This window comes from Condylura cristata, unplaced genomic scaffold (genome assembly GCF_000260355.1).
Source record: "Condylura cristata isolate star-nosed mole 26May11 unplaced genomic scaffold, ConCri1.0 scaffold00021, whole genome shotgun sequence".
In the NCBI taxonomy this organism is placed as follows: domain Eukaryota; kingdom Metazoa; phylum Chordata; class Mammalia; order Eulipotyphla; family Talpidae; genus Condylura; species Condylura cristata.
In genome coordinates, this window is record NW_004567122.1 from 20,376,070 (window position 1) to 20,391,455 (window position 15,386).

Sequence of the window (15,386 nt, forward strand, 5' to 3'; positions counted from 1 at the left end):
GCTGCAGTGGCTTCAGATAGCTTCATCATGCTGTGCTTTAATCCATTGTGCCACTAGGAAGGGCCCTATACTTAATTCCTATACTTAATTTTTAATTACTAGAAAATTATGTTGTTTGCAATTTTTTATTCTATTTGGAGAGAGTAACATAGAGTGGTATGAAACCGAGACTGGAGGTAAGTGGTCTTTGTTTCACCACTTTCTTTTTTGTAATTTTTGAACAAGTCACCTGGCTCTCAGTTTTGATTTTTTGGTTTATTTTTTATTTTGGTTCTCAGTTTCTTTATAAAATATAGATAACCATGATTCCTACCTTGTTGGGCTGCTGTGAGGGGTTATCTGTATCAAATGCTTAGAAAGTGTTGATGGATATGCCATAAGTAGGGTGCACATTTTTTTCAGTTGGATCATCCTAACATCAGTATGCTGGTTGCCTTCATTTTCAGCCAGATGACTGCTGTTACCCAGTTATATGATGCTATCTATTGTCAAGGCATCAGTGTGTCTTAAATCTATGAAATTCAATTTTTTGAGAGATATGAAGCAGGGCAAACACACTTTCTTTGTCCAAATTGTCTGCCCTTTACCTTTATATGGCACACTCTTCCTTTAAGTCTCAATTCAGACATCATTTAAGCAGAGAAGTCTTTCCTGATTAAAGATCATCCCCATGTTTTCATTGTATCTAGCACATTTCCTTACCTTAGTAGGATATTTTATTGTCTAATAACTGGATGCCTCTGCATTTAAACTGTAAGCTTCTAGAGCATGCATCCCATTGAACTCTTGGCCTAGCACGATGGAACACTGCCAGTACTGAGAGATAGGAAGTGAATGAATTTAACTACCCAGTTAAATGTAGGTTATGGTTACTGAAGTCATTGGCAGTTATTGCTACAAAGGTTCCAGGATGAGTCCTTTGTCATGAGAAGATCATAATATGGGTTGTATACTTCCAATAATATACACAGTAGGTTGAAATTCCATTTAGTTCCAACTTGTTATGAGGGCTTATTAGAGAAAGCAGCCCGTTCCATTCTGATACTCTCTTTAGTCTTGTTTCCTGAAGCATTTGCATGAATCTGGGTACTTTGTGTCTGATGACCAATCTCTAGCACAGTAAGACCTGAAACCAGAGACTGAAAATGAGTCTTCACTCCCTCACTAACATTTGTGTTCTTTTCAATTTAGCCTGGAACCAAATTCTGTGCTCTAACTATTTCTATTAACTATATTTTAGAAGAAATTGTCAGTAGGAATAACTAACCTGGATACTTTTACAGAAGGGGGTGAAACACTTGCCCCTTAGATTTGAGTGAGGCATTAAGTAAAATCATCAGATGATTTGAGTTTAGACTATCTTCAACCCCAGAACTGGTGGTTAAGATGACTGGCCAATTTGACACTAAACATAAGGAATGAAGTTTATCTCTTATCTAGTCAACATACCCTTGCATTTGTAGTAACCAGGGGAGAAAGTTGGCTTTCATGCAAGTAAGTGTGCAACTCACTGATACTCATCTAATATGAATGTGTTGAGGGAGTTAAATATGACATAAGAAGAAAGAAAGTCACTATGATATCTAAATTCAAGCCCCGTTTCTGTGTCCTGCTTGTTCTACTTCCTGACTATCTGTGAGCTTCTGTTTGTGGATTTTCCCTCAGCATAGTCCAGTTGGGTATTAAGTACTCACATTGTGAGACCTCTGTGTCAGTGGTCTTTTAGGAAAATACAGCCCCAAAGAGGGAAGCTGTCACTTCAAAGCATGCCACAATGCTTAGCCGGGAAATTAACCAAGTCCACATGACAATATATCTTTAACAGCCTAGAGCCCTGCCTTTGATGCTAGTAATTATTGATTTCTGCTATAAATTTTTTTATGTTATAAGAAGAAGTCTCATGACCCTCTTAGGAGGGTATGGGGAGATTGGTTGGTTTTATTTGCCTGATACCAAGAAAATAGAACTGTTCTCTACTAACTTTTGTGCTGGGAGAGAAGTTGTAGATGAGGGTGGAAATGGGTTATGATTGGGGAGAGCCAGTCCTTTCTACTTTGTACCTTATGCCACTCTCCTGATGCTATAAACACAGTCTGAAGAGCAGATATGTTGGGGTCCACAGTGGAGATGTGGAGAAAAAGAATTTCAACCATCATGAATTAAAAATAAAAAAGAAAAAAGATTTGAAACAATGTTGATGTCTTTATCAAGATAACTTTATTAACAGAAATAGCTTCTGTGTGAATCAATTAAATCCTTCATTACACATAGAGAAAAAAAACTCGATTTAATCTAATACCTGAGTTCCCAGAAATTAAGAGGGATATGGAAACTTTGGAGAAGTTTCAGAAAAAAAGATGAGCAAAACAGAATAAAGTTTTCAAAAATTAGTAAAAATATTCAGTCTTGCAAAGAACAGAATCAAGCCTGTATCTCCAGTTCAGGAATAAAATAATCTGTAATTAGAGAACAGTGATTAATTGGATTGACTGTACTGCAAGAAGAAGGAGGGGAAAAGATCAAATTATAAAATAATGGATTTGGCTATGTAGGTTGATAAACTAGGGAAGAAGTTACAAGGACTTGCATGATTTACTTTGGTGGGTCCTCAATGCAATACAGAGTCATCTCTACCTGGAATAGACAGCTGAGGGGATTTAAAGACACATACATTGTCATTTGTTTTTAAAGAATAGATCCTAGAGTTTCCCTGGTGGCACAAGGGTTAAAATGCAGCACTATGAAGCTATCCACAGCCACTGCAGCACAAGTTCAATTCCTGGCCAGGGAGGTGACCACATGGCATGGCAGACCTCTCCTGACCTGCCCACTGCTCCTCTCAGCAGTATATTTCATCACTCCATCTGTTCTGCTCCCATTTTGTCTCTAATGAATCCTCTTATTACCACACCCCACACTTCTGGCCTGTTCCACAGTTCTTGTATGCATATATACATAAATCTTAAAAAAAAAAAAAAAGGATAGATCCTAGATGGAAAGAGTTGTAATTGAAAAAATTTGGCAATAAAAGAAACAACTCATATGAATAGCAAATAGGCTTCAGTCTCCTCTTGGAAATATCACCAAATCTTATTTTGTGAAAGAAGATTGTGAGTTCTTAGGTAATTGCTTTGTAGATCTACTTTAGGTTCAGCAATTCTCTCTTATTGTTTTTAATTGTGTTAAGTATGTTTATTAAAGTACTAATGAGACCAAAGCCATAGAGATTAAAAACAGAATTATTCATATAAACCTTTTGATATTATCAAATAAAAGGTAACTTCTAATACTGGAGGATGAATCCTGCACTTCTAATAAGGTGTTTGCTATGTACTTATTTTAATAGTTTAGTTTAGAAAATTTTTATGAAATGGAACTTTACCATAAAAGCAATTTATCCTACAAAGCTCTAGGCAGGGTGCACCTTCCCCAGTGATTTTATAGCATCCAATTAATAAATAAATGCATGTTTGGGTAGGCAATACATCTTGAGAAGAGCTTTTGCTTATTGTCACCCTTTATAATTTTTAGAATATTTTGAGGGTTTTTTTTTTCCTTTACTGCTCTCCTTTTCCTCCTCATTGATTTGAATTGCAGATTCTGTCCTTTTTTTTTTCGGAACTGCACTTTCAATTCTTTTAAAATGTTGTTATCTGTATTTGTCTTACCAGGTTTCATGTGCTTTATCTTTTCATTTGCTGTTCATTTTCAGCCTTATATTTGTCTTACTTCTTAAAGCCCATGAATTTAAACATGTTTGTCAATTTTTCCATTTTTTTCTGATTTCCTCCCATTTACAGGTATTTTAAGTGAAATCTTGAGAGCAAATTATCAATTTCTGAGCTAGAGTGCACTACCCAGACTTATAACAGGGTCAGTTCAGTGGTCGGTAGATCTGCTGTGTATTTCTACTCTGTGTCTTTATGATCTCTGCCTGTGTTACTGAATTTCTGATCTATTCCTGCTCTTTGTGGCTTCATTCTCTTCTGTCTCCTTACACTGTAGTCAGCTAACCTTATCAAGACACAAATCTACATTGTTTTAATTGTTAAAAGCCCTTTACTACTAATCCTTTGTCTACATGAAATCTAAACTCCTCCGTGTGCATAAAAACCCCTCTATGACATAACCAAATACTCCGAGTAGCCGTCTCTTCCCCTACAACAGTTCATACCATCCCCTAGCCGGATACTCTTATCTATTGAAACTGAGTTGCCCGGAACAGGTTAAGTCATGGAATTGAAAAATGGAGTAAAAGGCCCTCCCTGGTGGCACAACAGGTTACAATGCAGCACAGCAGGCAAGCCGCATCTGCTCAGTGCCATTTTAATCCCCAGTCCCACAGGTGACCCACGTCTGTAGGGAGGCAGACTTCTGACCCACCCACTGCTCCTTCAGCAGTGTACTTCCTTGAACTGCCTACTCTGCTCTTCACTGTCTCTGGTGAATCCTCTCAGCGCCCCTGCACCTCTGGCCTGCCCGCCAGTTCTGTATGCATGAATAAATAAATCTTTTTTTTTTAATGGAGTAATGCTTAAGCAATGGAGTATTAAGAATGACCCATTAGCATGGAACATCAGTTTGTAATGCACTGTGACAAGTTGTTGCTGGAGCCCCAATGCCTTTCTAAGGGTTGGCGATGAAGGGTGTCATCAAGGAGAGAGAACACGTGGCTCTGAAGAGAGTGGCCTTACCCTCACTCACATGCTGATGCCTCCCCTCTTTCTTTCCCAACCTCAGCCTGTGATGGTGATCACTGGGGGCCCCACTGCAGCAGCCGATGCCAGTGCAAAAACAAGGCTCTTTGCAACCCCATCACGGGGGCTTGCCACTGTGCTGCAGGCTTCCGGGGTTGGCGCTGTGAGGACCGCTGTGAGCAGGGCACCTACGGTAATGACTGTCATCAGAGATGCCAATGCCAGAATGGAGCCACCTGTGACCATGTCACGGGGGAGTGCCGCTGCCCACCAGGATACACCGGAGCCTTGTAAGTAACCTGCGGCAGTACATCCCGCACCGCCCTTTCATGCTGCCTGTGTCTGTTCCCATCGCTGCCTGAAGAGTTACTGATGGGGTGGGACAGCAATCAGCAGTGGTGACCACTGGTACCCCATCGTGAACCCTGAGCATCACCGCTCATGAAGTCTAAAGACCACCTTCCATGCTTTCCTTTCAGCAGGGAAAGGACAGAGAGGGTCACCATGTTGTACTCAACAGCAATGTGTGGGGCTTTAAGCATAGATTTGAGGTTTCCCTTTGATTGTTCCAAAACTGCATTTATTTTACTGCGCTGGTTGTTGATGGTCCATGTTGTTCTGCTCTGTGTAGCAACCAGTTCATTGGGTAATGCTCATACCTGAGTGCCCTGGAGAAAAGGGGGAAGATGATCCATGATAAAAGGCTAACTGGGTCATTCATTGCTTACAGATATGTTTGCTGCTTTGTGGGTACAAAAGTAGATATGTCACATCTGTGTAGATATGTGCACAGTTTACTTTTTTTCTGAAAAACTGAAACAGCTATGGAATTTAAAACAGTTTCAGTGCTTTATCTTTTGTTCAGGGTATTCTTCCATTTGTTTGTTTGCAAGCAGAATAAGAGGTGGAATTTGTCAAAATAAAAAAAAGCAAGAGATAGAAAAATCTTTTTCCTTTACTGAGGAAATTACACTTGTAAATCACAGAACTAAAACTTGAAAAAATGTAGTTGATTAGGTAAATACTTCCTGCCGACAGTATTAACTGCTATAAAGTACAGCTAAAGAAAAAACTCATTAGCCTAGAAAGCCCTGATTTTTCAAAAGAATGCTCATCTTAAACTATTTACTTGTTAATATTGCTTTTATGGGTTGTATCAAGGCCACCATTGAATGGGTTTTTGGAAACTTGGAGAGATTTCACAGAAGAGCAGAAAAGATAATTAAGAATTTAGGGAAGTCTCCTCCCACAAGGGGAGCCAGCAAATAAAAGAGTACAGACTATTCAGTCAAGAGAATACTGAAAATTGATTATGTAGTATATGTGCACAGACAGGTAATGTACAAATGTTCAGCCTCTTTTAAAGCTAGAACAAATGCACAAATTGAAGTAGATGTAAAATACAACACATGGACTTTATTAAAATTGCATAGGATGTTTCGGTGCTCTCAGATTAGACAGTTTCTCCTCAAACTAAAGCTGTTTCATTATAAAATGCCCCCAAGGGCAACTGGTGGTGCAACTGGTTAAAGTGCAGCACTATGACTAGCCACAGCTGCTTCAGCACAAGTTTGATCCCCAGCCAGGGAAGTGACCCATATGGTGTGGCAGACCTCCTCTGACCTGCCCGCTGCTCCCCTCAGCAGTGTACTTCATCAGTTTGCCTGTTCTGCTCCCCAGTCTGTCTCTGGTGAATCCTCTCAGTGCCCCTAAACCTCTGGTCTGTATCCCGGTTCTATATGCATAAATAAATCTTTAAAAAATAAAAAAGATACCCCCAAACAAAGGGAAGACCTAGGTGACCCTCAGAGGCCATTCCACACAATTTGGTTAATGTTCATAATATTGATGAAATCAACAATATTGAACAGAGAAACATTGTCTGTTGTAGGGCTCTGGGTGCTATTGTGTCTGTTAACCAGAGATTTATATGGTTGGGTAAATAACAGTGTCCTTTGTCAAATTAATCCCTTAGCTGTGAGGATCTTTGTCCCCCTGGCAAACATGGTCCACAGTGTGAGCAGAGATGTCCCTGCCAGAATGGAGGAGTATGTCATCATGTTACAGGAGAATGTTCCTGTCCTTCCGGCTGGCTGGTAAGCTCCCATTGTGCCCCCAAAGTCACTCAGTCTTCCTCTTCTAGGAGGCTCAAGTGAAAATGTGTATGGAAGACTAGCATACACTAGAAATTATGTTGATGGTTATAGGCCCCAAGCTGGAATTACCGAAGTGCTTTGCACTTGAACTTCTTCAGCCTAGGAACAAAACAGAAGGCAGTCAAATGCTGACCTTGAAGAGTGTTAAGGATACATGTTATGTGAAAAAGTGACTTGATCATATAAATCTAGAGATAGATTGAAGCAAAACAGGGTTACCACACATTGCAAAAACTTCTCAAAGCTTTTAATATGGTAATTCTAGAGGAAGCTCTAACTTACCACTCTTCCCAAACTTTGACCTTGATGGACTTTACAATGTAGTATCCACAGCCTTTGAATGTGTGGCATAAACAATATTGAGATAGATTAGTTTACTAACTAGACTTCTCTGAAATTAAGAACAATGTTTTCATCTTTTGAGATTGGTTTTTATGTAAGTCTGGGACTGAAGAATGAATGATTAGTGTCTCTATCAATAGAAATTAAAGAAAGATTTGGAACATGATCCCATTCCACCTCTGAGTTGTATTGAAGTTGCTCTAATGGGGCTAGAAGTGACTTCTTTATTGCCAAATCCAGCAATGATCTCTCTGTTTCCGTTCTGCTTCACCACTCCAAAACTTTTGACACTGTTGCTCATCCACCTTTCTTCCTAAGTCTCTTAGCTTTCTGCCTCTCTCTCTCCTTCCTCCCACTTTATCACAGCAATCCTAGGTTTCAGTCTTGTGCTTCTCTTTTCTCCCTATTAATCATCTCTGGTAATCCCCTACAGACCCATACCTTTAACTTCCATCCCTGATTACCCCCACATCTTGATCTTACCTCAACTGTGCCAGATATTTGCAGCTATCCTGTTAGAGAGCCCAGTCTAAATGACCAATAAATTACAAAGGCACTCTCTCTCTGGATTATGTTTAAACTGGATTCTAAGAAGTCAGGTGGTCTAGGAGTTATTTTAGAACAAGGAATTAGAACTGTTTTTACATCTGCCCCACTCCTCCCTCTCCACACTGTGAGCTGATAAGAGGGTATGACCTTACCTTTGATTCTTATAACTTAGCACTATGCCTGGCACATAGATGATGCTCCATTCTGTGTTGATTTATATCATCTCTCAAAGGCCTTTTCAGTTCCAAGAGTTTGTGGAAGAACTTCCCCTGTTTGTAGATCACTAGAAGCCACCAGAGGAGACTTAATTAGCACACCAACTGCCTTTTGCGGGTAGCCAGGAGTTAGAGGAAATGTATTTTCTTATGCTATCCAGAATAAACATTTACAAAACCATCTGGTGTTCACTGGCCTCCAATTTCAGAGTGCCCACAGTCTGCATTTTTTTTTTCTTTTAGCAAGAATGAGGACAAAAATCCAACTGAAAAAGATGTTAAGAAATCCCTGTTATTTGTTATATTATTTGCCTAACAATAACTCGAATAAGTAGTGCAGAAGCTACTAGCCTGAGTTAATGGAGTCAAGTGAAGTAGAAAATAGTAGAGTGTTTCATTGACTTATTGGTATAGTGTCTTACTCGTACCCACATAGACTTGGAATAAATATAATAATGTTGCCTGACAAGATGTACAGCCCCTAGGGCGAAGAGAGACTTCAAAGTTACTTTCTTGATTTTTCTTCCCAGGAAATAAGCTTTCCTATTTATTTATCTTGGCTCAACAATACTTGTTGACTCTGCTGAAAATAACACTGTTTTTCTTCTGAAATAAACTGTCTAGGTTCATTCCTGTGGAAGTATTTCTTAGGTAACGGTGTTAATTCAGGTACACAAAATTTCAATCTTGATGAAGATAAGAAGCAAAGCCAATGATAATGTGTTTTTTTCTAAAGAACATATGGTAAAGCATTTGGATATTCCATTTGCACCAGATGTTGCTGTTTATGTAGCGGATGCTCAATAAGTTTTGTTGACTTATTGTACATGTAAGACACAAGGAAGAATACTTAGGAGAAATTATAAATTCCTTAGGTTACCATAATAATTGGATGCAATTTTATCTTAAGCTTTTAGTTTTTTAGCATGGATATTTCTCAAGATTATTATGCTGCCATCTTTGAATGTGTCTTTTGAGTTTTGGGCTTATCAAATAAGTAAATCAATTTAAAATTTCTAAGGTTTTAAAGATGGTAAACAGAGCTTATATGTTTTAAAATTCCCTTTATCTAATTTTCTTGCAGCCCTTCTCTCCTATCCCTCTTCCCTCCTTTTCTGTTTCCTCTTTTTTTTTTTTTTCCCTGTCCTTCAGCCCTTTCCTGGCTGGAGGCCCATCTAATTTCCCAAGTCTCTTTCAATGCAGGGCACAGTGTGTGGTCAACCTTGCCCTGAGGGTCGCTTTGGAAAGAACTGTTCTCAAGAATGTCAGTGCCATAATGGAGGGACATGTGACGCCACCACAGGCCAATGTCATTGTGGTCCAGGATACACAGGGGAACGGTAAGGGACAGTCTGGTATTTCTCTGACCATTTGTAATGCATGAAAGGAAATCTGGGATTTTCCATGGGACACCTAGGATGCCATGTATCTGTGACTATAATATTCCAGAAACAGCTACCAAGTATAAATGCATTTGACAGAGTCTAGCCCTACTCAGTGCACAGAAATTGAATCATAAGTATACTGAATTGAAGATACAGAAAAAAACATAACAATAAGAGTAAAATAATAATATCAACCATTCAGAACTCAGGATGATAACATGCTAAAATTTGAATGTCTAGAATAGTACATTTAAAATATTTGTGGCTAGATTTAATTTTAAATGGATATATATTTAGGTATCTTTTAAAAGTATGTTGGATATAAAGTTGGTGTCATAAAATACCTTTAGTATTCTGTTAAAATAGCAGTCTTTTTATTGTATGGTAGTGATAGTGGAATTTATAAGGTTCTTTATTTTTATATGAAATAAGAGCAAATGGTTGTGCATGTGTATTTCTTACTTCCACTGCTTGTTTTTTTTTGTTTGTTTGTTTTGGGTTGTTTTTTTTTTTTTTTTGTATTAAATGGTGAAATGTTCTTTGTTCACCCTAATCTAATTTGCTCTTTAATGTGTATGTTGTGGAAGACTAGATAATGAAGCTCTCTAGGTGTGGGTATAATGTTAGAGGAAAGAGACTTGAGAGAAAGAAAAGTTTACTATCAAAAATAAAAGTTTTGGATCCTGTGTACTTAGAAATAGCCTCACCTATAATGCTTAAATAATAACTGCATTTTCCTCCGGGGTTCTTACAAGACTCAAATAAATTAGTACATTAAAGCATTTAGAACAATGCTGAAACACACAAATATCTCTCATATCTCTCACTGTAGTTAAGTGACTGATACAAGTTGAAGAACCATTAGTGCTTAGCAGTGTTGCTACTGTTGAGAAACTAAGATATTAGCTATCATTGTTTCAAGATAATACCTCTGAAATAGGAATTCTTTAACCTCCTTAAACTTCTACCTTTCTAAAATTCTGATCCAATTTTATGACTTATCAGTTAGTTACATTGTTTTTAGCAACTAAAGTTGTTCAGTTATGCCATCATATCAAATAAGGCTATGAGAAAGGCTATGGGACAGTGAGGGGGAACTTGCTTCTTAAATTGTTCTTTTAACTATTGTTTTTCTGATGAACTGATGACTTGATTCCTGTTTTCAATTATGCTAGCTCCATTTGGATTCTGGAGTTGTCATGCACACACACACACACTCACACACAGACAACAGCACATTTGTCACTATGAAAAGGAAAAAAAAAAAGTGGTTATGGGATAATTTGTGGTGGGAGGTATGGGGAAAGCAACCTAGAGGGTGGCTCTTCATTTGTCACTTGCCCTGTTTTGAGAAGTCAGCGTAATTTGATCAGAGAGCTTAGGCCAGAGGTGCAGGTACCACCTCAGGCAGCTGCCAGGAAAGCATGCAGGATGTGGGGACAGCCTTCCCAGCCAGAGGGCAAACAGAAAAAACAAAACAGGCACCTTGTAGGCAGACAGAGCAGCAGTGGGATGTCCAAATAATAGGCTTTAGGGTTTCTGGAAAGATTCAGAGGACATTGTGGGAGGAAATGTGACTTAACACAGTCAAGTTTACAGATCCTCACCAGTCTTCTGAAGGGGTTAACAAATGTTCTCTTTTCTCTTTTCTTTGCTCTTTCATTTTATTTATTAATTTGTCAATATTTTTCCGTATCCATATATCTTTGGGGCTACATATTTGCTCTTCCATATGTGCATATGCTTTTTCACCCTCCACTAAAACTCCCATGCCAATGCCCTATTCCTTTCCTTCTCTTCTCTCTTCTCTCCTCAACTGGGGGAAACTGCTCTGGTTACCAGGAATTTGGACTCTGTGAAAAACAGAGTGTTCTTAGTACTGATGGGTTGTCAAAGAATCTCTCTGGGGCCTTTGATGGCCTAGAATGGTCCATCCACCTAATTGTCTTCTGCAAGTGTTAGCTACATGGAAAAATCTATGGGTCAGTTATGGACTCTATTAACCCAAGACTGTTTGTCCATGCCTGTGTTCTGTATTATTCTGAAACTGAAGAAGAATGTGGGTAAAAGGTGGTAGATTCAAAATTATAAACAGAAAGTCAGAGGATGCAGCATGTTCTTCAAACGAGGAACAATTCCTTGCACCCAGGTTTGTGGAAAAGTTCGCATTTCCCCAGCACCTTTTATATGTCCTCTACATGCTAGGTAGGCAAGCAAGTGATCCATTGATCCCAATTTTAATGAGGAATGTGATTTTTTTCACACTGTCATGTTTTGACCCAATTATTCCAATCACTCTAGAGAAAGACATACTCAAAAGGCCAAGGTGGGGAGCTGCCACCCCCTACCTGCACCTTGTTTCCTTTTTGACTCTCAAAACGAGCTAGTCAGGACCAGCTATTAAAACAAGCCTGGGCCCCTCACTGGCGTGGGAATTGGCATCATGTTTTATGAGTTTATTTTTATTTAATGTTTATCCACATTTTCCAATTCCAGAGCATTGTACAAAATCTGGAAAAAATATAAACTCCAAATTTCCACTGTGGCCAGTATTTACTGCTATATCTTTGTCATCCTTTCTGCTATCTTCCTGAGGAAATATATTTCCTCCTTTACTCATTTCTAAGATAGTTTTGCTGCTCCTACTTGGTATGACAAAGCTACATTAAGGGCATAAAACTCCCTGGGAAATGATTTTTTTTTTTTTTTCAATTAAGGGGCCAAAAAGAGAGATAAGCCTACTTGACAAAGGCTTTTAATTAAGTCCATCAAAATGTTCCCGTTCCTCTATGGTTGCATTTATTTGTGAGATGGAAAATGTCTACTTCTAGGAAAATATCCTACCATTTGGGTTTAATAGATGTAGACAGATATAATTTATTAATGGGTTTCTCTTACAAGTGCACAGACCAAAAACAGTGGGAGACTTAACCACACTTCACATAATGGCTATTTTAGTAAAGAAAAAGACAAATGGCTTTTTGCCCTTTATACTGCAAACTAGTACTATGTTTAATTATGAGTTAGAAATATAAATATGGGTCAGGACCAGCTATTATGGATTTTGTTTTCCCAGAGAAAGGGGAGTCCCAGCCAAGATGTGACAAAAATATATACCACGGCTCCCTGTTATTTGGTGACAGACACTTTCCCAGTCCTTCGATCTCTATACGGCTCACCCACTAAATTGAAGTCAGAGAATCCAAAGCTTAGCATTTGGGTCTGTTTCAAATCCACATAAGAGAAATAAAGCAGTATTATTTTGCCTTATTTATCTTTTTCTCTTTGGCACTGACATGCAAGACAATCTAAACAGCTTGCAAAGTTGTCTTGTCAGCCTTCAGCAGGGCCACGATAGGGCCCAGTATTGGGGCTTATGAAATCAGCTTACAAATTAAACATAGCATATCTTTTAAAACCACTGTAGAGTCTAAAAATAAGTAAACTCAATGGGTAACTTTAAAGCACACACCTGATTTCAAGCTAAATATTAGTTCAGTTACTTGAGAATCTTTCTAATGGTTTGCTGAGCAGCTGGTTTGAAGACTTTACCTCTTGATAAATACTCCTAAACGTGCCTAGAGTGTAAGATACTAAATATGTAGGAGGGCCCTCTCCTTGTCTCTGTTACATGTATGCTAGAGCCAGAGTTAATAAAAAAATATCAAAGGGTTCTCTGCAACTTAAATAAAATCCGGCCTAGCCCTAGTATTGTTGGTAATCACACCCTGTCATTAAAAATAAGCAAAACCTTGTGGAAAATGTTTGCTTTTCAGCCTCTTTGCTGTTGCTTTGAAGCAGCCTTGACTTAGTTGGCATGCCCTTCCTTGCTCCTTGCATTATTCTGATCTGAAAAATGCAGTGTTGTCTACACCGCTGACCCTGGCCTGGCATGACTTGAGAGCCACATGGGAAGTGGCTGCTGAGACTCACAAAGGGCACCCTATTTGTGGCAAGTACTGGACCGGATGAGGCACTATCTTCCCTTCCCAGAGGAAAATATTCCTGCCACAGAGAGCCCTGTCCAGTCACCTTTCCTAGTCAAAACGAAACTTGGTTGGCCTGAACGCTTTCCATGGAGTGATGATAGTTTTCTCAATTATGATCCCCCCCCAGCAACCTGGCTTCCCACCTGTTCCAACTTATCTAGAACATATCTTTGCTCTGGGAATAAGCTATAATGTCAGTTCTTTTAAATAGTAAGTTGATTTTTGAGCTTTAATTTTATTTTCCCCCTTGTATTTAGCACACCTTCTTCTCAACAAAGAACACTACTACACTTCACAAAACTTTTGCTTTAAAGTACTTACAAGCCTTCCTGCAAATATCCTATCAGGAATTCCTCAGTTTGGAATCAGGGACACTAGATTTCAATAGTTCAAATTTCTCCAATTCTAAGGAGGACTATATCAGTTACATAATTTTCTAAATAAGGGGCTAGTGATTACCATTCTGCTTTGAAAACAGCAGACATATTGCTGAGATTAAAAATGGTCAACACTAAAACTGAGAGGATAATAAGTTTCAGCCTCCCTACAAAAATTCCTCTTTGCAATGGATAGGAAATGAATAATTTTGAATTTCCTAATTATGGGCTGAGGCTACATTTGGGCAAATTCTTTTCTCCCTTTCCTCACACTTACTAAATTGCTGTGCCTACTGTTAGCAAGCTCAAGGTGTGACAACTGCTAAGAAAATATAAAATCCAAAATGCCATTTCTATGTATACACAGCGAAGGCTATCTGAACTGTTTCTTTTCACTTAGCAGGAACTGATCTATCTTCATTTTTGCTTCCTGTTACCAGATGCCAGGACCAGTGTCCCGTTGGCATGTATGGAGTTCGCTGTGCTGAGACCTGCCAGTGTGTGAATGGAGGAAAGTGCTACCACGTGAGCGGCACGTGCCTCTGCGAAACCGGCTTTGCTGGCGAGCGCTGTGAGGCCCGGCTGTGTCCCGACGGGCTCTATGGCATCAGATGTGACAAGCGGTGCCCCTGCCACCTGGACAACACTCTCAGGTGAGGTTCAGTTGCCCCTAGAGGGATGTATTGTCGACCACTGCAAGGAAAGTTTGGGTTGAGATGCTTCCTGGCTCTGGATCGGCGTGCTCAGGAACCTACTAGTGAGTGATGGTCCAAGTGAGCAAGTTAGCTGGTTGTGGGTGGCTACCAAATTCTATTCTTTATGAATGGCCACTACCAGGGACTAAATTTGCTGAGGCCAATAGAGTATTTCCTATGAGAGGGATTCCTTAAAAGCAAGGATGCAATAAGAAAAATGGGTTAAGGCCAGTTTGATTCATAAATTGCACAGTGCTTCTCCCTGCCACCTCTTTTACTTAACAGCACATCTGTGTAGAGAGGAAGTGTATGGGGGGAATGTTGTGAAAGTGTTTCACATGTGGCTGTCATATGTGAAGTACTTTTTCAGAATTGATGATTCTGACATGGAACTCACAAGGGTCTTTTAGCTTAGAAATTCCTCAAAGAATTTCAGAACAGGAAACCATGATCCCACCCACCCTACTATACTTTGTCTGCCCCTGAAAATATCTTTCCACCCCCTTTCTTCCTCTCTCTCCCCTAAGGACCAGATACATATCACTTAGAATTCTGGGCCTCATTTGTAAACAGCTGGAAAAGCTGAATTTGACAAATATGTAGTGTATTATATAGCAGTTCAATATTAGTCAAATAACTTTTATTTTCATTCAGCACAGCTGTTAGTTCATTTATGCTTCTGAAAGATAACTGGTAACCACATTAAATCTTAAATGCACAAAAGTTAAAAGTAAACAGAAGTCGTGCTCGCTTCGGCAGCACATATACTAAAATTGGAACTATACAGAGAAGATTAGCATGGCCCCTGCGCAAGGATGACACGCAAATTCGTGGAGCGTTCCATATTTTTGGATGGTTACACTCATAGCAGAAGTATAATGGACCAGGCGAGAAAATAACAAAAATAATGAACAACCATATACCAGAGACATTTTGCGGGGGTGGAGTGGGGAATGGATCAAAAAACGGGGGGGGCGGGTT

At 39.2% G+C, this 15,386-nt stretch overlaps 1 protein-coding gene across 2 annotated transcripts in view; it reads left to right on the forward strand.

Annotated features, from left to right (window-relative positions):
• The window catches only part of MEGF10 (multiple EGF-like-domains 10), a 152,109-nt gene that overhangs the window by 87,654 nt on the left and 49,069 nt on the right, over nt 1–15,386 (forward strand). For both annotated transcript variants that reach the window (XM_012728045.1, XM_004686677.2), the window contains 4 exons: nt 4,741–4,987; nt 6,673–6,793; nt 9,163–9,299; nt 14,151–14,363. In XM_012728045.1, the coding sequence (XP_012583499.1) occupies nt 4,741–4,987; nt 6,673–6,793; nt 9,163–9,299; nt 14,151–14,363 (718 nt within the window). The remainder of the gene's footprint in view (nt 1–4,740; nt 4,988–6,672; nt 6,794–9,162; nt 9,300–14,150; nt 14,364–15,386) is intronic.